General features: G+C 44.9%; 1 protein-coding gene across 1 annotated transcript in view; it reads right to left on the bottom strand.

Annotated features, from left to right (window-relative positions):
* The window catches only part of MEI4 (meiotic double-stranded break formation protein 4), a 165597-nt gene that overhangs the window by 38176 nt on the left and 105878 nt on the right, over positions 1-21543 (bottom strand). Inside the window, exon 4 of the mRNA XM_029595578.1 lies at positions 4104-4235. Within this exon, the coding sequence (XP_029451438.1) occupies positions 4104-4235 (132 nt within the window). The remainder of the gene's footprint in view (positions 1-4103; positions 4236-21543) is intronic.

Genomic DNA, 21543 nt, shown 5'->3' on the forward strand with positions numbered 1-21543 from the left:
GCTAATTTTTCCAAAATAAAATAGAGCTATGGAAATAACATTTAACATATTTTGTTATTTTTCATACTGATAAATGCATCTCAGTGTATACTGCCATTTTCAAATTTCTCTCTCAATGTTCTACATAGGAGATTTATAAATAAATTGTACTCCCTTTGTATGGGACCTAGAGTGACTGGGTTAGAAATCGGCTGAGTGGAAAGCGGCAAAGAGTAGTGGTAAATTGAGTTTCTCCAAGGAGGATGGTGTTACTAGCGGTGTACTTCAAGAATTGGTTCTTGGACTGGTTCTCCAACATTTTTATGAGTAACATAACAGGAGCATTGTCAAGAAAGTTTTGTCTTTTTGCTGAAGATATCAAAATCTGTAACCAGGTGGACACCCAGGAAGGTGCTGAAAACATGAGTAGGGATTTAGCAAAGCTAAGTGGAATGGTCTAGTGTCTGGCAGCTAAGATTTAATGCTAAAAAATGCAGAGTAATGCTTTTAGGATGCAAAAACCCAAGGGAGAAGTACAGCATTGGAGCTGAAACTCTTCTAAGCACAAAAGAAAATAAGGATCGGATTGTATCTGATGATCTTAAGATAGTCAAACAGGTGAATAAATTGATGACAAAAGCCAGAAAGATGTTTGACTAGATAGGGAGAGGAATGGTCATCAAAAAAAGGGAGGTGGTATTGCCACAGGTGAGACCTCATTTGGAATATTGTGTACAATTGTGGAAACTGCACCTTCAAAAGTATATAAATAGGATGGAGTAGAAGGTGGTTACTAAAAGGGTCAGTAGTCTTTGTTGTAACCATAGACTTAAAGATCTAAACATGCACACCTACAAGAAAGGCATAACAGAGGAGATATGATAGAGACATTTAAATATCTCAAAGGTTTCCATGCACAGGAGGCGAGCCTCATCAATGGAAAGGAGGATCTAGAATGAGGGGTCATGGGATGATGTTGAAAGAAGGTAGACTCTGGAGTAATCTTAAGAAATATCTCTTTATAGAGAGGATAGATACATGGAACAGCCTCCCAGTGGAGGTGGTAGAGAGATAAACAATATCTGAATTCAAGAAAGCATAGGGTAAATACAGGGGATCTCTAGGGAAGTTATGGGAATTGTAATGCTGGATTGTTTGGGCTGCAGGGCAGACTGGATGGGCCATATGGTCTTGGTCATAATTCTATGTTAGTGGCTCCAGGTGAGTATTGCATATGCACATACATATACATATGTGTAACATCACACAGGAGCAATGAACACTGCCACTAGAGTGGGAGGAGGAGAATGAACAATCGCAGTGTTGGAGGATGCTGTAACAAAGACAGACAAGAGTGGATTGAGAAGAAGTGGCCCATCACAGGGATGCATTCACTGAGGTCATGGCCTCAGCAACCTGTTGTGAGTGATGTAAACATAAGCCTTCTTGCTGTGGCACAAGTGGTGCAACCTCAAGAGCAAAGGATTAAGGCCTGTGCTAATGGCGGGTGAATGAATCTTTGCACGGGTCTGATTAAGGGAAAATCCAGAAGTCCATAACTACCGACAAAGCCAAAAGGCAGCTGAGGGCTGAGGCTGAAGACTTGGTCAAAGGCTGAGGCTGAAGCTAAAGCTGAAGATGGAAATGGAGTAAGACTGAGGCTGAAGCTGAAGACAGATGTGGAACAAGGCTGAAGACTGGAGTAAGGCTAAAAGAAGACGTGACCTTTTGCTGAGGCAACAAGGGAGCATTGGCAGGGCCTTTTAATAAAGCGAAGAGTCTTGACGTCATTGCCGCCACCGGCCCTTTAAAGGAGTAAGCTTAAGGTGCGAACACGCCTAGGGGAAGGCCCTTAGCAGTGATCTTGGTGGTGTCCAGCCGCAGCAAGGCCTGCCTGTCCTGGGGTGAGTATAGCCAATTGCGTCCTGTGAGTGGCAAAACGTAACATAGAGGAGGACAACTCCAGTACTGGAGTGCCATGAACAAGTCTGGTTTTCAGGATATTCGCAATGAATATGCATGAGGTATATCTGTATGTACTGCCTCCATTGTATGCAAATATATCTTACGCATAGCCAATGTGGATGTGCAAACCAGACTTCAGGACCCCTGGTTTACTTTAATGCACAAAAATAAAGGTTAATTATAATTGTGAAGGGATGTATAGATAAAACCTTGGGAATGCCTTAAAAGACCAGGCCAAGCTATCCAACCCAGTCTAAAGGGATGCCGAAAATGGGAACCCAAGTCAGAGGACAATTCAATGCAAAAGGAAATGAAAGTACAGGCTCAGGAATAAGCAAGGGGATCCAGAAAGGGAGGAGGAGGAAGCTCCAGAGAATACACCGAAATCTAAGTGGGTACATTTGATTATTTTTGTTAGGAAAGCTGCTGAGGTAAACTGGCTCTAAATTTTCAGTTCTGCACCATAATAACGTTTCCTTTTGTTGGAAGCTGGACTCCAGGCTGTTTTCTGCCCTCCAGCACTTCCTGGCTACTGAAAGCCAAAGGCTATGTACCATGCTACTCACACATGGTAGTAGTGGAGGGATATCTGTCTGCCCCACCAAAGATGAAGGCACCTATGCTTTAAGGATTTCTGACTTGGTCACAGAGGCAGTGTCCAACAGCTGGATCCTTTGGGCTAAAGGACCTAGCCGTACCTTGTCAGACAGAAGTTTAAAGTTAGAGCCAGGCAGGCTAGGCATTGTTTTGAGGACAAAAGAAAATGGTTGTTATGTTTTTGTGTGGAGACTGCTACATTCCCCGAGGATAGATGTGTGCCTGTGATACCCCAGTACCTGCCTTAGCTCAGCATGAAGAGTAAACATCAAGACCTTATTGAAGAGCAGAGATTTCAAAGTATCAAACTAGGCCAGTGGCCCAGTAATAAGCAATGGCTTGAACAGCAACAGATTTTTTTGACCCAGATAGCACAGACCATATAACCTACCACAGCTTGGCCTACCCCTATGGCTCCCAGGATACCCAAGCTGACCAAAAGAGAAGACCCTGACTTTTTTTCTGGATTGCTGCTGTGTAGGAAAATTCTGCATGAATCTGACCTCCGGGGCCAAATAAAAAAAATATTAACTCACTTCACTGAGCTTTGATAGCAGAGAACAGAAATGCAAGTAAGACAAGCAAAATCTGTAAAGTATATTGAATACCTTTAACAGTGTGTACAAAAAGATGGAGACAGAACAATTTCCTACTTCTTGTACAGAGTGCAGAGGAAGTAGCCCATCTTTTTTTTTTTTTTTTTTTTTTTAACTTTAAGCAGCATAATACTGATCAATACACAGTTTCAATACAACACTAGTTCACAGCTGAGAACAGTTGTAATAACAGTCTGGATTCAAAATTCAGGTCTAATAGTCAACGTTATCTTGTTTGCAAAAGTGACATATAGACATCTTTGTGTGCCAGTTTTCACAGAATTCAGAGATACTGCATCACAACAGCTCATTATCTTGTACTTTTTGTAAACTTATATCCAAAGTAGGCTATGTGTGAGAGAATAATTTTCCAAATTTTTCACAAACAGCCCCTATATTGTAAAATTGTGCAAAAGCCCCAAATGCCACTGTTTCTGCATCTTTTACACTTTTTTCTACATGCATAGACCCCTGTCTGTGAAAACATTTGCAGCTTAGTACATCAAACCTCTTGTCTAAGTTGGGAATGTATTTTCAAACATGTGACAAAATAGTCCTCTCATTCACCCTAAATATTGTTCACAAATATGTGCAAAACAGAAGATATTATAAAAAGGCTTGATTTTAAAAAGCATTTACATGTGTAAAACTGGGTTTTACACATGTAAATGCACTTTACTAGAGTAAGTGGGCTTTTGAAAATTGCTACAATATATGCCATTGAATTGTCCATATGATTTAATCATGTAAGTGCACTTTATTCCAATAAATGGCTTTTGAAAATTGCTATGATAGTATGTTAAATTTACATGAGAAACTCCTTTGAATATCATCTCCAAGGCATAAAGATCCATTTTTTCAATGTCTTTTATTATTAGATAAAGTTTAACACAAACAATTCTAACATTTTAACAAGTAATACTGAGCACTTTGCTTCAAGACAGTGACATCTGAATACTTCATTACCTGGCAGGCATGTAGCAACTCATCAATAAAACGGTTTATTTCAGAGAAAAGTAGATCTATCAGATGTTTTCTTAATAAGCTACACCTTCCCAGCAAGACAAGACAATTACTGATGTTGTGTTGCACCTGAAACTGATGATAAAAATGTATAAATGCCTACTTTTCTTTCCTATTAAAACATATCTATAAAATCCTCAATCTGAAATTATTTCTGTAAAAACACAGATGTAGGTGAACCCTTATAGACTAACAAAAACCTTATGCCATGATAAATATGTTAAGTAAACAAAGTATTACACTTAGATCCTATCCTATATCAATGGTAGAATAACTGAAATTGGAATTGGACAGGTAAATCCCAACCTTAGACCTCACCACAGGTTACTGCAAATTATCTTGACAGACTTTCATAATGAATACCAGTGTTCTCAACTAGAAAGTGTCCATTCCATAGAAACATAGAAATGACTGCAGAAGAAGACCAAATGGCCCATCCAGTCTGTCCAGCAAGCTTTCACACTTTTTTTAAAAAACAATTTTCTCATACTTATCTGTTACTCTTGGCCCCCATCAGCAACTCCCTGGTTCCAGTTTCCCTCCACCCCCACCATCGATGTAGAGAGCAGCGCTGGAGCTGCATCCAAGCAAAGCATCCAGCTCAATTGGTCAGGGGTAGCAACTGCTGCAATAAGCAAGTTACTCCCATGCTTATTTGTTTACCCAGTCTGTGCCATACAGTCCTTTTTAGATGTTGTCTGAATATAATTCCTCTTTTCTTTATTCCCCCTGCCATTGAAGAAGTGCGTTGCGCTGGATATGTATTCCCAGTGAAGTATCAGACTTAATTGATTCAGGGTAGTAACCGCTGTAACAAGCAAGCTACTCCCATAATTATTTGTTTGCTCAGACTGTGTAATTCATTCCTTAAGAACATAAGAAATTGCCATGCTGGGTCAGACCAAGGGTCCATCAAGCCCAGCATCCTGTTTCCAACAGAGGCCAAACCAGGCCACAAGAAACTGGCAATTACCCAAACACTAAGAAGATCCCATGCTACTGATGCAATTAATAGCAGTGGCTATTGCCTAAGTAAACTTGATTAATAGCCGTTAATGGACTTCTTCTCCAAAAACTCATCCAAACCTTTTTTGAACCTAACTGCACTAACCACATCCTCTGGCAACAAATTCCAGAGCTTTATTGTGCGTTGAGTGAAAAAGAATTTTCTCCGATTAGTCTTAAATGTGCTACTTGCTAACTTCATGGAATGCTCTCTAGTCCTTCTATTATTCAAAAGTATAAATAACCGCATCACATCTACTCATTCTTATGTTCTTATTCCTTGTTGGTTGTTGCCTAAATATAAATCCTCTTTTCCTCTTTCCCCCCTACCGTTGAAGCAGAGAGGTATGCTGAATATGCACTGAAAGTGAAGTATCAGACTTATTTGGTTTGGGGTAGTAACCGCCACAACAAGCAAGCTACTCTCTGGTTTTTTGTGAATGCAAATCCTTTTTTCCACATTTCCTCTTGCCGTTGAAGCATAGAGCAATGCTGGAGTTGCACTGACAGTGAGTATGTTTATTGAATAAGGGTATTAATCTCCAGGTAGTAGCCGTAATTCCTGCAAACTACCCCCATGCCGCTTCTCTTCATTCAAATCCTTTAGACTTTATGGATCCACAGTATATATCCCACGCCCCATTGAAGTGCTTCACAGTTTTGGTCTTCACCACTTCCTCCGGAAGGGCGTTCCAGGCATCCACCACCCTCTCTGTGAAGAAATACTTCCTGACATTGGTTCTGAGTCTTCCTCCCTGGAGTTTCAAATTGTGACCCCTGGTTCTGCTGATCTTTTTTCCAATGGAAAAGGTTTGTCATTGTCTTTAGATTATTAAAACCTTTCAAGTATCTGAAAGTCTGTATCATATCACCTCTGCTCCTCCTTTCCTCCAGGGTGTACATATTTAGATTCCTCAATCTAAAGGTGGAGAGTCATTCGATGAAGACCCTCCACCTTTTTGGTCACCCTTCTCTGGACCGCTTCCAACCTGTCTCTGTCCCTTCGGAGATATGGTCTCCAGAACTGAGCACAGTACTCTAGGTGAGGCCTCACCAAGGACCAGTACAAGGGGATAATCACTTCCCTTTTCTTGCTCGATATTCCTCTCTCTATGCAGCCCAGCATCTTTCTGGCTTCAGCTATCACCTTGTCACATTGTTTCGCCGACTTCAGATCGTTAAACACTATCACCCCAAGGTCTCTCTCCTGCTCCGTGCACACCAGTCCTCCCCCCCCCCCCCCCCCCCCCCCCATCGAATACAGTTCTTTTGGATTTCCACACCCCATATACATGACTCTGCACTTCTTGGCATTGAATCTCAGCTGCCATATCTTCGAGCACTCTTCCAGCTTCCTTAAATGCCGGCTCATTCTCTCCACTCCTTCCAGAATGTCCACTCTGTTGCAGATCTTAATGTCATCCGCAAAAAGACAAACCTTACCTTCTATTCCGTCCGCAAGGTCACTCACAAAGATATTGAACAGGACCGGTCCCAACACCGACCCTTGCGGCACTCCACTTAACACCGCTCTCTCTTCAGAGTAAGTTCCAATGTAATGTCCCATACCCAGGAGAGATGTTATCCTGCCAGCCAAAACTTTTCCAGCATCTGCTTACCTCCCCTGTTCCTTTGTTGATATCTGCTATGGACCCCAGACCACTAGGCCAAAGTCAGGAAGTGGGGCCAGCTTGACATCAGTCACCAAAATCATTTCCACTTCAGAGGTATCTTCTGCCAATCAGAACCTTAGGGGTAGATTTTAAAAGAAGCGCGATCAGCCTACTTTTGTTTGCGCTCCAGGCGCAAACAAAAGTACGCTGGATTTTAGTAGATACGCGCGTAGTCGCGCGTATCTACTAAAATCCTGGATCGGCGCGCGCAAGGCTATCGATTTTGTATAGCCTGCGCGCGCCGAGCCGCGCAGCCTACCCCCATTCCCTCCTAGGCCGCTCCGAAATCGGAGCGGCCTAGAAGGGAACTTTCCTTTGCCCTCCCCTCACCTTCCCCTCCCTTCCCCTACCTAACCCACCCGCCCGGCCCTGTCTAAACCCCCATCCTACCTTTGTCGGGGGATTTACGCCTCCCAGAGGGAGGCGTAAATCCCCGCGCGCGAGCGGGACTCCTGCGCGCCGGGCCGCGACCTGGGGGCGGGTACGGAGGGCGCGGCCACGCCCCCGGACCGCCCCGGGCCGTAGCCACGCCCCCGTACCCGCCCCCAAAACGCTGCCGACACGCCCCCGCAACGCCGCGCGCTCCGGCCCCGCCCCCGACACCCCTCCCGACACGCCCACTCCGAAAACCCCGGGACTTACGCGAGTCCCGGGGTTCTGCGCGCGCCGGGAGGCCTATGTAAAATAGGCTTCCCGGCGCGCAGGGCCCTGCTCGCGTAAATCCGCCCGGTTTTGGGCGGATTTACGCGAGCAGGGCTCTGAAAATCCGCCCCTTAATTAACTGAGCAAGATGTAGCTATACTCTCATAATTATGTCCTTCAAATTTTCATATAGCTTACAAACTTAGAAAAGGAAAAAGAGGCAGTGGGTTTGCTGTCATCTAAAGAGTCAGCACTCAACTTGTTAAATGTCCCGTAATGCCACACTATTTAACAGAGCTTTGGTGTTTTAGTCATTGCCAGGGCAAGAGGCTAATGGGGGCTTACATAAGAACATAAGAATATGCCATACTGGGTCAGACCAAGGGTCCATCAAGCCCAGCATCCTGTTTCCAACAGTGGCCAATCCAGGCCATAAGAACCTGACAAGTACCCAAAAACTAAGTCTATTCCATGTTACCATTGCTAATGGCAGTGGCTATTCTCTAAGTGAACTTAATAGCAGGTAATGGACTTCTCCTCCAAGAACTTATCCAATCCTTTTTTAAACACAGCTATACTAACTGCACTAACCACATCCTCCGGCAACCAATTCCAGAGTTTAATTGTGCGTTGAGTGAAAAAGAACTTTCTCCGATTAGTTTTCAAATGTGCCACATGCTAACTTCATGGAGTGCCCCCTAGTCTTTCTATTATTCGAAAGAGTAAAAAACCGATTCACATCTACCTGTTCTAGACCTCTCATGATTTTAAACACCTCTATCATATCCCCCCTCAGCCGTCTCTTCTCCAAGCTGAAAAGTCCTAACCTCTTTAGTCTTTCCTCATAGGGGAGCTGCTCCATTCCCTTTATCATTTTGGTAGCCCTTCTCTGTACCTTCTCCATCGCAATTATATCTTTTTTTGAGATGTGGCGACCAGAATTGTACACAATATTCAAGGTGCGGTCTCACCATGGAGCGATACAGAGGCATTATGACATTTTCCGTTTTATTCACCATTCCCTTTCTAATAATTCCCAACATTCTGTTTGCTTTTTTGACTGCCACAGCACACTGAACCAACGATTTCAATGTGTTATCCACTCTGACGTCTAGATCTCTTTCTTGGCTAATATGGAACCTAAGATTGTGTAACTATAGCATGGGTTATTTTTCCCTATGTGCATCACCTTGCACTTGTCCACATTCAATTTCATCTGCCATTTAAATGCCCAATTTTCCAGCCTCACAAGGTCTTCCTGCAATTTATCACAATCTGCTTGTGATTTAACTACTCTGAACAATTTTTTACCCTCTGCAAATTTGATTACCTCACTCGTCGTATTTCTTTCCAGATCATTTATAAATATATTGAAAAGTAAGGGTCCCAGTACAGATCCCTGAGGCACTCCACTGCCCACTCCCTTCCACTGAGAAAATTGTCCATTTAATCCTACTCTCTGTTTCCTGTCTTTTAGCCAGCTTGCAATCCATGAAAGGACATCACCACCTATCCCATGACTTTTTACTTTTCCTAGAAGCCTCTCTTGAGGAACTCTGTCAAACGCCTTCTGAAAATCCAAGTACACTACATCTACCGATTCACCTTTATCGACATGTTTATTAACTCCTTCAAAAAAGTGAAGCAGATTTGTGAGGCAAGACTTGCCTTGGGTAAAGCCATGCTGACTTTGTTCCATTAAACCATGTCTTTCTATATGTTCTGTGATTTTGATGTTTAGAACACTTTCCACTAGTTTTCCTGGCACTGAAGTCAGGCTAACCGGTCTGTAATTTCCCGGATCTCCCCTGGAGCCCTTTTTAAATAGGGGTTTACATTAGCTATCCTCCAGTCTTCAGGTACAATGGATGATTTTAATGATAGGTTACAAATTTTTACTAATAGGTCTGAAATTTCATTTTTTAGTTCCTTCAGAACTCTGGGGTGTATACCATCCGGTCCAGGAGATTTACTACTCTTCAGTTTATCAATCAGGTCTACCACATCTTCTAGGTTCACCGTGATTTGGTTCAGTCCATCTGAATCATTACCCATGAAAACCTTCTCCAGTACGGGTACCTCCCCAACATCCTCTTCAGTAAACACCGAAGCAAAGAAATCACTTAATCTTTCCGCGATGGCCTTATCTTCTCTAAGTGCCCCCGTAACCCCTCGATCATCTAACGGTCCAACTGACTTCCTCACAGGCTTTCTGCTTCAGATATATTTTTAAAAGTTTTTACTGTGAGTTTTTGCCTCTACGGCCAACTTCTTGAACTAGGGCTAGCTTGGAAGAACAGGACAAGAGTTCTAACAGCTAATGGCCAAAGCTACCATTCCTGTGATAATCCACTTTGAGACAAAAGTACTTGGTAAAAGTATGTGTAGAGAATCAAGTCACTTTTAAGCAAATATAAACTGAGGTATATCGGATATGTACCACTGAACTTGATGCCACTCTCACTTGATAGGCTTTAAAGTAAAACAGAAATGTCCACAGGTGATATTCTTTTACATCCTCCCAGTAAAGGATAAAGGCTCAGGCAGGGAAGCTAGTATTCAGGATGGTGCACCATCTGTGCACCACCTGGCTGCACATATGGTGCTGACAAGAATGTTTTGACTTTATGGACCATGGGATAATGTTTGAAGAACTGCTGAGCAGAAATGGGGTCCACCTGTTGAAGGGGCCCAGCATCTTCCAATACAGACTGGCAAACCTATTATGAGGGCTTAAAATCTAGGATCATCAGGGATGGGTGAACAAAACCCTAAGTTAAGTAAAATATTAAATATGTACAGAAATGGAAAAAAGGGTAATATCTATAAAGCTATATAAACTAGCTTTGTACACTAATGCTAAAAGTATGGGAAATAAAGTCCCAGATCTAGAGGCAATCCTGGAAAAAAACAATTTTGATATAGTGACTGTCATAGAGACATGGTAACCATGACATGGTTGTCACCAGAGACAGAAAACCATGACTGGTTATATGAGATTACAATCTACTCAGGAAGTACTGGGTAGGAAGAAATGCAGGAGATGAGGTACTATTTAGAGATGTGAATCGGAACCAGAATCGGTTCGGATTTCAGTTCCGATTCACATCTCTATAGATGTGAATCGGAACCAGAATCGGTTCGGATTTCAGTTCCGATTCACATCTCTACTATATATAAAACATATTGAAGCCATATAATTTTTTTACAGGATTTATGTAAAATTCTTATATACCGCTTCTTGGACTTCAACCCAATCAAAGTGGTGTACATACAAATTTGCAGGGCTTAAGAGGTTAAGAAGGAGGCACTGTGGATTAATCTGGAAATAGGAAAAGAACATCTATTTATACTGGTGTAACATACAGACTTCCATCACAGGCAGAAGAAATGGATACAAAATTAAGAGGATAATTTTAAAACATGCTCAAATACGTAGCTATATGCACTCACACTATATAAAATACACTTAAATCTACCCGTGTTCATGTATGTAAAAAGATATGCAGCATATATTTTCAACATAGTGGGAAAGGTTTTGACTTACCTGGCTAAGTGGCGGCATTGCCAAAACTTCTCTGGCTATGTTGAAAGTACATGTTGCGTATCTTAGACAGAAATATATGCCACCACTTAGAAAAACCTCAAAAAATAGCTGCTTACCTGGCTAAGTAAGATATCCAGATAACGAAAAGAAAAGCACGACTCAGCCAATAAGTAAGACAGCTGAATAACTAGTGCTTGAAGACTTATCTGGCTAAGTAGCACTTTTTTAAAGACTTATCTGGAAAAGCCACCACTTAGCATTGTCAAAATTTATCTGGATAAGTGGCACACATCTGCTATGTGTGCATATTTGTGCTTCTTATTGTAATCATTTACACAAGCAAATGTAACTTGCATATTTTTATTAGCACATGTGGGTTTTTTGGTGTGTAACTCATCAAATTTAGTAACATGCCTGCGTGAAGGGAATCGCCAATTTTACCAATTAGTCCACCAGTTTTCTCAGTCTCTCACTAGGTCATCAATACCCCTCTGGTTCCTCAGCCTGAACTCTCCCCAGTTTACCCAGGCCCTTCACCCTGTCAATACTTGGCTATAAAGATTTTATTCTGACTTACACCAGATAAATAGCAGATGTAAATATGTGCAAGTAACAGCCATATGCATGTCGCTTTTGCAGATTATAAAATAGCAACTTATACGTGCAAATGTTTGCCCCCGCTCCAAAATGCCCCTGACTTTCCCCTAGCTCATTCCTTTTTTATATGAGCACATTTATTCTCATACCATTGCTTGTACATTTTTGTTTGAGGTTTATTAAACAGCACTTATGCGAATATGTGCTATTTGTATGCACATGTATTAATTTGTATGCATGCGACTCTTAAAATTCACCTTTAATGGAGGATATTGACAAAATTGCTATGAAAGGGGAGGTGCTATTGCTAGGGGATTTAAATCTGCCAGATGTTGATTTGGACATCCCAGTTGCAGTGTCTTCTAGAAAGCAGAGTTGCTTACCTGTAACAGGTGTTCTCACAGGACAGCAGGATGTTAGTCCTCACATATGGGTGACATCATCAGGATGGTGCCCAATCACGGAACACTTTTGTCAAAGTTTCTAGAACTTTGACTGGCACCACTGAGCATGCCCAGCATCCCCCTTCAGTCTCGTTTATAGTAAAAAGTACTTGCGAAAAATAAAATAAATCATAAGCGAACCCAACTCCGCGGGGTGGCGGGAGGGTTTCGTGAGGACTAACATCCTGCTGTCCTGTGAGAACACCTATTACAGGTAAGCAACTCTGCTTTCTTACAGGACAAGCAGGATGGTAGTCCTCACATATGGGTGAATAGCGAGCTGAGGATGCCCGAGCAATGTACCAAAAGCACCCAAAAACATGCAACAGGCACAAAAAAAGGGGTGGTTTTGGATAAGAGGGCAGCCTGAAATTCCCAGCGGGCTGTTGGAAGGAAGTTGAGTATTAAGCTGAGAATAAATTGCGCAGAACAGACTGGCCAAAGACAGAATCTTGCCTGCCAGCCTTGTCTAGGCAATAGTGAGCTACGTAGGTATGGAGAGAACTCCATGTAGCAGCCCTGCAGATGTCAGCAAGAGGTACAGAATGAAGGTGTGCCAACGACGTTGCCATTGTTCGAATAGAGTACGCTTTAATGCGTCCCTGGAGCAGAAGGCCTGCTTGCTGGTAGCAGAAAGAAATACAGTCCGCCAGCCAGGAGAACAGGGTCTGCTTGCCCACCGGGATTCCCAGTTTAGTTTTATCAAAGGAAACAATCAGCTGGGTGGACTTCCTATGGCCTGCAGTGCGTTCCAAATAAAAGGCTAGTGCAAGCTTGCAGTCCAAGGAATGCAGAGCCCGCTCACCTGGATGTGAGTAGGGTCTTGGAAAGAAAGTAAGTAGGATAATCGACTGATTTAAATGAAATTCAGAGACTACCTTCGGTAAGAATTACGATGAGTGCAAAGCACCACACGATCATGGAGAAATTTCGTGTAAGGTACGTATGTTACCAGCACCTGTAGCTCACTGACCCTGCGAGCGGACGTTATAGCAAGAAGAAAGCATTTTCCAACTGAGATAACGTAGCTCGCAGGAGTGCAGAGGCTCAAATGGAGGTTTCATGAGCCGTGCTAATACCACACTGAGGTCCCAAGAAGGTGCCGGAGGATGCAAAGGGGGCTTGAGGTGAAGCAAGCCCCTCATAAAAGGCATAGGGGATGTCTCGTTATCGACACAACCAAGGGTTGTGTCAATAACGAGACATCCCCTATACCTTTATGGAAAGCGGCTACCACACTGACATGAACCCTAATGGAGGAAGTTTGTAGACCAGAGTCTGAGAGGTGCCAGAGGTAGTCTAGGAACTTCGCAGTGGGGCAGGTAAAGGGATCTATTTCCTTTGATGTGCACCATAAGGAAAATAGTTTCCATTTGGAATGATAAGATTTCCTTGTAGAAGGCTTTCGTGAAGTTACCAGGACATGGGATACTGGGTCCAAGAGATTGAGCGGTTGTAATATTAGCCTTTCAACATCTAGGCTGTCAATGATAGAGCCTGGAGGTGCAGATGAAGCAGCTGTCCGTGGTTCTGTGATATCAGATATCAGAGACGGCAAATTTGTGGACAGACTGAGAGGTTGCGAAGGATGGGAAACCACACCTGGTGCGACCAGGGAGGGGCTATGAGATTCATGAAGCCCCTGTCCTCTCGTAGCTTCACGAGAGTCTTGCTTTTGAGAGGAAGTGGAGGATAGGCATACAGGAGACCCATTGCCCAAGAGAGGGCAATGGGTGAAGGCGTCTCTTAGTGGTCTTCTTTGACCGTGATGTAGTGAGCAGAAGTTCTCTACTTTGCGGTTATGAATCGATGCAAAGAGGTCTACAGTTGGATACCCCCACTTCTGGAATATGCTCTCCGCCACCATAGGGTTCAGGGACCACTCGTGGGGATGAAACGTGCGACTGAGTTTGTCTGCTAGTACATTGTCCATGCCTGCCACGTAGGTTGCTCTCAGTAGCATAGACTGAGAGAGAGCTGTAGCCCAGATTTGTGCTACTTCCTAAATAGAGCCAGTTCCTCCCTGCTTGTTGATGTACCACATTGCTACTTGGTTGTCTGTTTGGATTAGGATTGTCTTGTTGGAGAGGCAATCTTGGAAGGCTATAAGGGAATATCTTATTGCCCTGAGCTCCAGAAAATTTATCTAATATTGTGATTCCGCTGCAGACCAAGTTCCCTGAGTCTGCAGGTTGTTGACTTAGTCTCCCCACCATAGAGTGGAAGCATCCGTTGTCAGTGTTATCTGGGGTTCTGGAGATTGGAAAGGTAGTCCTCTGACCAGAGTGGACTCCTGGATCCACCAAGCTAGCAAGAGACCAAGTTGGCTGGTGACATGGATAATGTTGGATACTGGATGGTGGACCTGAGACCACTGGCACTTTAATGTCCACTGCGCTATTCTTATGGCAAGGCGAGCCATTGGTGTATCACGGACTGAGGACGCCATGTGGCCTAACAAGATGAGAAGACGACGAGCCATTGTGGTTCAGCGAGTTCATATAGTATTTGCAAGCACTGCCAGAGTATGCACGCGGTCCTTTGGAAGAAAAGCTTTCGCTTGGATGGTGTTGAGATCTGCTCCAATGAAGGAGAGGAGCTGAGACGCAGTCAGATTGGACTTTGGATAATTGACTACAAATCCCAATGATAGTAGTAGTTGCAAAGTGAGATGGAGGGAGTGAAGAACTGCCTCCGCGGATGGGGCCCTCAGTAGCCAGTCGTCCAGTTAAGGATAGATGTGAGTGCCTAGCCGCCTCAAGTATGCTGCTACTATTGCCAGGCATTTCGTGAAGACATTAGGTGCCGATGTGAGACCGAACGGAGACTGTACTGGAAGTGCCGGTTTCTGATGAGGAACTGGAGGTATTTTTTGTGAAACGGGGTTATTGCTATATGCATATACCGTCTTGTAGTTCTAGAGAGCAAAGCTAATCTCCCTGTTGGAGAAGAGTGAGTAAGGTTACCATCCTGAACTTCTCTTTCCATAGATGCTTGTTTAGGGCACGAAGATCTAAGATTGGACGAGTGCCTCCCGATTTGTTTGGTATTAGGAAATACCGGGAGTAGAAGCCCTTTCCCTTTTGTAGAGGGGGAACATGTTCTATGGCATTGGCTTGTAGGAGGGATGTTATTTCCTCTTCTAGGAGAGTGGTCGGTGGAACTCCACCCCGGATGTAGAGGAAGGTCCGCCAGTAGTAAGAGGAAGTTTAGATGGTAACCTTGAGCTACGACCGACAGGACCCACTGATCTGTGGTGATTGTGTGCCACTTGTTGGTGAAGTGGCAGAGATGGTAGAGTTGGAAGTCGACAAATGCTCTCTAGTGGGTAGTCAAAATCCCAAGGAAGGACCAGGTTGTGGAGCTGGTTGAGTCTTCTGAGGCCTGGTGAGGTTGATCCTTCTGATAGGGTCTAGTTGGACGAGATCAAGCTGGAGGAGGGTAGTACCTATGTGCTTTGAAGGTAGATCTTTTTGCCTCCCTTCTGAACGGCCATTTAGAAGAGGAGGAGAACACTGTGTGCCCATCAGAGAGTTGATGCAAAGTCTCATTATGATCCTTGAGCTGCGCTACAGTCTGAAACTTCTCGCCAAAGAGATTATCTCCCGTGCAGGGGAGGTCCGCTAACCGCTCCTGAACGTCTGGGCGCAAGATCAGAGGATTTCAGCCATGCCCACCTCCTGGCACTTAATCCAGCTGCTGACACCCTGGACGCAGTGTCAAAGATGTCATAAGCAGCCCGTACTTCATGTTTGCCAGCATCAAGGCCCTTTTTGAAAATCCAATTGAGCTGGTCCTGGAACTGGTCCAGAAGGGAATCAGAAAACTCCTGCAACTGCTTAAATAAATTCCTGTTGTATTGCGTCATATAAAGTTGGTAGGCCGCAATACGGGAAATTAGCATAGAGCCATAAAAGACTCTACGACCAAAAGCATTGAGGAATTTCTGCTCCTTCCCAGGAGGCACGGAAGAATGAGGCCGTGGTCTTCTGGCCTTCTTCTGGGCAGATTCAACTACCACTGAATGGTGGGCTAGCTGAGTTTTCTGGAAGCCAGGTGCTGATTGGACTAGATAAGTAGCATCAGACTTACGATGACAGGTGATTCTGTCCCTGGGTGCTCCCAGTTGCACTGAAGAAGATCAAAGAGAACCTCATGAACAGGGATGGACATTACCTCCTTAGGTGCGTCTACAAACTGAAGGACTTCCAGCATTTTGCATCTGGAATCTTCTTCAGTGTGGAGGGTAAAGCAAATGTTGCTTACCTGTAACAGGTGTTCTCACAGGACAGCAGGATGTTAGTCCTCACATATGGGTGACATCATCAGGATGGAGCCCAATCACGGAAAACTTCTGTCAAAGTTTCCAGAACTAACCCTACAGCCAGCAGGGGTCCCCCTTCAGTCTTATTTGATAGCTACAGGCAGTGCCGAAAAAATAAAACAAAACGTTACGAACCCAACACCGCTGGGCGGCGGGCGGGTTTCGTGAGGACTAACATCCTGCTGTCCTGTGAGAACACCTGTTACAGGTAAGCAACATTCACTTTCTCACAGGACAAGCAGGATGGTAGTCCTCACATATGGGTGAGTACCGAGCTGAGGATGTTCGAACATGCACCAAATGTACCCAACGGCGTGCAACAGGCACAACAACTGGGGTGGAATTTGGTAGAGGGCATCCTGAACCCCACCGGGCAGGCGGAAAAGATGTTGGTACGTCACGTTGCAAAAAGGTTGCGCAAGACAGACTGGCCAAAGATGGAATCTTGTCTTCCGGCTTTGTCCAAGCAATAGTGGGCTGTGAAGTATGGAGAGAGCTCCAGGTGGCAGCCCTGCAAATGCCAGGAAGCGGCATCGATCTTAGGTGTGCTACTGAAGTCGCCATGGCCCTGACAGAGTGTGCTTTAACACGGTCTTGAAAGGGAATGCCTGCTTGCTGGTAGCAAGAAGATATGCAGTCTGCCAACCAGGAGGAGAGAGTCTGCTTACCAACAGGTTGTCCTAATTTGTTGGGATGGAAAGAGACGAATAACTGAGTGCTCGTCCTGTGGGCAAGTGTACGGTCTAGATAGAAAGCTAGAGCTCGTTTACAGTCAAGGGTATGCAGAGCCTGTTCCCCTGGTTTGGAATGGGGCCTGGGAAAAAAGGTAGGTAGTATAATGGATTGATTAATATGAAACTCCGAAACTACCTTGGGTAAAAAACTTAGGGTGAGTGCGGAGAACCGCCCAGTCCTGCAGGAGCTTAGTGTAAGGCGGATAGGTAACTAGGGCCTGTAACTCACTAATCCTGAGAGCTGAAGTGATAGCTAAAAGGAAAATCACTTTCCATGTGAGATATTTTAGGTCACAGGAGTGAAGAGGCTCGAATGGTGATTTCATGAGCCGACCAAGAACCAGGTTAAGGTCCCAAGAAGGGGCCGGACGACATAAAGGTGGCTTGATATGGAGCAAGCCCTTTAAAAATCATGTTACGAGGGGTTGTACTGATATAGGGACATCCCCGACACCATTATGGAAGGCGGCTACGCACTGACATGCATTCTGATTGAAGAGATCTTTAGACCTGACTGACAAATGCCAGAGATAGTCCAAAAACCTTGGGATTGGACAGGAAAAGGGATCAAGGGACTGCGAAGTGTACCATGATGTATACCTTTTCCATTTATAGGAATAACATTTTCTTGTGGAAGGCTTTCGGGAAGCAACCAGGACACGAGAAACCGAATCTGAAAGGTTAAGTGTTTGAAGGATTAACCTTTCAACATCCATGCTGTCAGAGACAAGGCCTGAAGACTGGGATGGCACAGGCATCCGTTGATTTGAGTGATTAGATGCGGGTCCGTTCCCAAGGGAATGTGCCTGCGGATGGAGAGATCCTGGAGCATGGGAAACCACACTTGGCGTGGCCAGTGAGGTGCTATCAGGATCATGGTTCCCTTGTCCTGACGTAACTTCACGAGAGTCTTTGAGAGAAGAGGAAGTGGAGGGAATGCATAGAGCAGACTGGTTGCCCACGAGAGGGAGAATGCATCTCTGGGCGGAGAGCGGTCGCTCCGAATGAGGGAACAGATATTGTGACTTTGTGGTTCTGAGGGGACGCAAAGAGGTCTGTCAGGGGATAACCCCATTGTTGGAAGATGAAGTTCGCTACCGAGTGGTTGAGAGACCACTCGTGCGGTTGGAAGACATGACTCAGTTTATCTGCCAAGACATTGTCCACTCCCAGCAAGTAGGTGGCCCTGAGGTACATCGAGTGGGAGAGCGCTTCTGCCCAAATCTGTGCAGCTTCCTGACACAGAAGGAAGGAGCCTATGCCTCCCTGCTTGTTGATGTACCACATGGCCACCTGGTTGTCCATCTGAATCAGGATGACGTGATTTGACAGGCGTTCCTGAAAAGCCCTGAGAGCATATCGCATTGCTCGAAGTTCTAGGAGGTTTATTTGATGTTTGGCTTCCCCTGGAGACCAAGATCCTTGTGTCTGTAAATTGTCCACGTGGGCTCCCCAGCCGAGGTTAGAAGCGTCGGTGGTGAGAATGAGTTGAGGATATGGCACTTGAAAAGGCAGTCCCTGGAGGAGATTGGTCTGATCTTTCCACCAAGCGAGAGATAGATGGAGTGAGTCGGTGATGTGGACAATGGTCGACAGAGGCTGAACAGCTTGAATCTATTGTGACCTCAGAGTCCAATGCATGAGCCTCATGGCCAGGCGGGCCATTGGTGTGACATGGACTGAGGAAGCCATGTGTCCTAAAAGGACGAGGAATTGGCGAGCCCTTGCTGTATGCTGAGACTGCAACTGGTGAGCGAGAGACACGAGGGTTAGCGCTCGTTGTTGAGGTAGAAAGGCTTTTGCCTGAAAGGTTTCCAAGTCTGCCCCAATGAACGACAAGGTTTGAGATGGGACTAAATAGGATTTTTCGTAATTGACGAGAAATTAGAGTGCGTAGGGTCAAATCGAGGGACGACCGAGCGGCTTGCTGGGTTGGAGCCCTGATTAACCAGTCGTCCAGATAGGGGTAGACGTGAACACCTTGTTTCCTGAGAAAGGCTGCGACAACCACGAGATATTTGGTAAAGACTCGTGGTGCCGATGCTAGGCCGAACGGAAGCACGCGGTATTGATAGTGCTTTGGGCCTACTAAAAACCTGAGGTACTTGCAATGAGCTGGAGCTATCACAATGTGTGTGTATGCGTCCTGAAGGTCTAGAGAGCAGAGCCAGTCTCCTCTTTGTAGAAGAGGTAGAAGCGAGCTCAAGGTTACCATCTTGAACTTTTCTCGCTGTAGGTACTTGCTGAGAGCACGTAGGTCCAGAATTGGACGAACTCCACCGGAATTTTTTGGAATCAAAAAGTACCGGGAATAGAATCCTAGGCCTTGCTGCGAGAGAGGGACGGGTTCTATTGCTCTTAACTGGAGAAGAAGGGAAACCTCCTGCTCCAGAAGGACAGAATGGTCAGATACTCTCCATGCTTGCAGAGGTGGTGAGTCCGGTGGAAGAGCAAGAAAGTTTAGGTGGTAATCCTGAGCAATGATTGCTAGCACCCATTGGTCATAGAAACATAGAAACATAGAAATGACGGCAGAAGAAGACCGAATGGCCCATCCAGTCTGCCCAGCAAGCCTCACATATTTTTTCTCTCATTCTTATCTGTTTCTCTTAGCTCCTTGTTCTATTCCCCTTCCACCCCCACCATTAATGTAGAGAGCAGTGATGGAGCTGCATCCAAGTGAAATATCTAGCTTGATTAGTTAGGGGTAGTAGGGGCAGTAACCGCTGCGATAAGCAAGCTACACCCATGCTTATTTGTTTTACCTAGACTATGTTGTACAGCCCTTGTTGGTTTTTTTTTCTTCTCCCCTGCCGTTGAAGCAGAGAGCCATGCTGGATATGCATTGAAAGTGAAGTATCAGGCACATTTGGTTTGGGGTAGTAACCGCCGTAACAAGCCAGCTACTCCTCGCTTTGTGATTGCGAATCCTTTTTTTCTTCACCCCTGTCGTTGAAGCTATGCAGGATATGCGTGAAGCATCAGTTTTTTGTTTTTGTTTTTGTTTTTTTTTTTTTCCCCTGCCGTTGAAGCAGAGAGCTATGCTGGAAATGCGTGATGTATCAGTCTTTCTCCCATGCCGATGAAGCAGAGAACCATGCTGGATATGCATGGAAAGTGAAGTATCAGGCACATTTGGTTTGGGGTAGTAACCGCCGTAACAAGCCAGCTACTCCCCGCTTTTTGAGTGCGAACCCTTTTTCTTCTCCCTTGCCGTTGTAGCAGAGAGCTCTGCTGGATGTGTGAAGTATCAGTTATTCTTCTCCCCTGTCATTGAAGCAGAGAGCTATGCTGTATATGCATTGAAAGTGAAGTATCAGGCATATTTGGTTTGGGGTAGTAACCGCCGTAACAAGCCAGCTACTCCCCTCTTTGTGAGTGCAAATCCTTTTTTCCATTACCTCTTGCTGTTGAAGCTTAGAGCGATGTAGGAGTCACAGTAAGCATGTGTATGTTTATTTAATACGGGTATTGTGTCAATAGCCATCATTCTGGCGAGTCACCCACTCTTCATTGGCGGCCTCTTGACTTTATGGATCCGCAGTGTTTATCCCACGCCCCTTTGAAGTCTTTCACAGTTCTGGTCTTCACCACTTCCTCCGGAAGGGCATTCCAGGCATCCACCACCCTCTCCGTGAAGAAATACTTCCTGACATTGGTTCTGAATCTTCCTCCCTGGAGCCTCAAATCGTGACCCCTGGTTCTGCTGATTATTTTCCTACGGAAGAGGTTTGTCGTTGTTTTTGGATCATTAAAACCTTTCAAGTATCTGAAAGTCTGTATCATATCACCTCTGCTCCTCCTTTCCTCCAGGGTGTACATATTTAGATTCTTCAATCTCTCCTCGTACGTCATCCGATGAAGATCCTCCACCTTCCTGGTCGCCCTTCTCTGTACCGCTTCCATCTTGTCTTTGTCTTTTTGTAGATACGGTCTCCAGAACTGAACACAGTACTCCAGGTGAGGCCTCACCAAGGACCTGTACAAGGGAATAATCACTTCCCTTTTCTTACTCGATATTCCTCTCTCTATGCAGCCCAGCATTCTTCTGGCTTTTGCTATCGCCTTGTCGCATTGTTTCGCTGTCTTCACATCATTAGACACTATCACTCCAAGGTCCCTCTCCTGCTCCGTGCACATCAGCCTTTCCCCCCCCATCGAGTACAGTTCATTCGGATTTCCACTCCCCATATGCATGACTTTGCACTTCTTGGCATTGAATCTCAGCTGCCATATCTTCGACCACTCTTCCAGTTTCCTTAGATCCCGTCTCATTCTCTCCACTCCGTCCGGCGTGTCCACTCTGTTGCAGATCTTAGTGTCATCCGCAAAAAGACAAACCTTACCTTCTATCCCGTCCGCAATGTCGCTCACAAAGATATTGAACAGGACCGGTCCCAACACCGATCCTTGCGGTA

The sequence above is a fragment of the Rhinatrema bivittatum genome, chromosome 3 (genome assembly GCF_901001135.1).
Source record: "Rhinatrema bivittatum chromosome 3, aRhiBiv1.1, whole genome shotgun sequence".
NCBI classification, from domain to species: Eukaryota; Metazoa; Chordata; class Amphibia; order Gymnophiona; family Rhinatrematidae; genus Rhinatrema; species Rhinatrema bivittatum.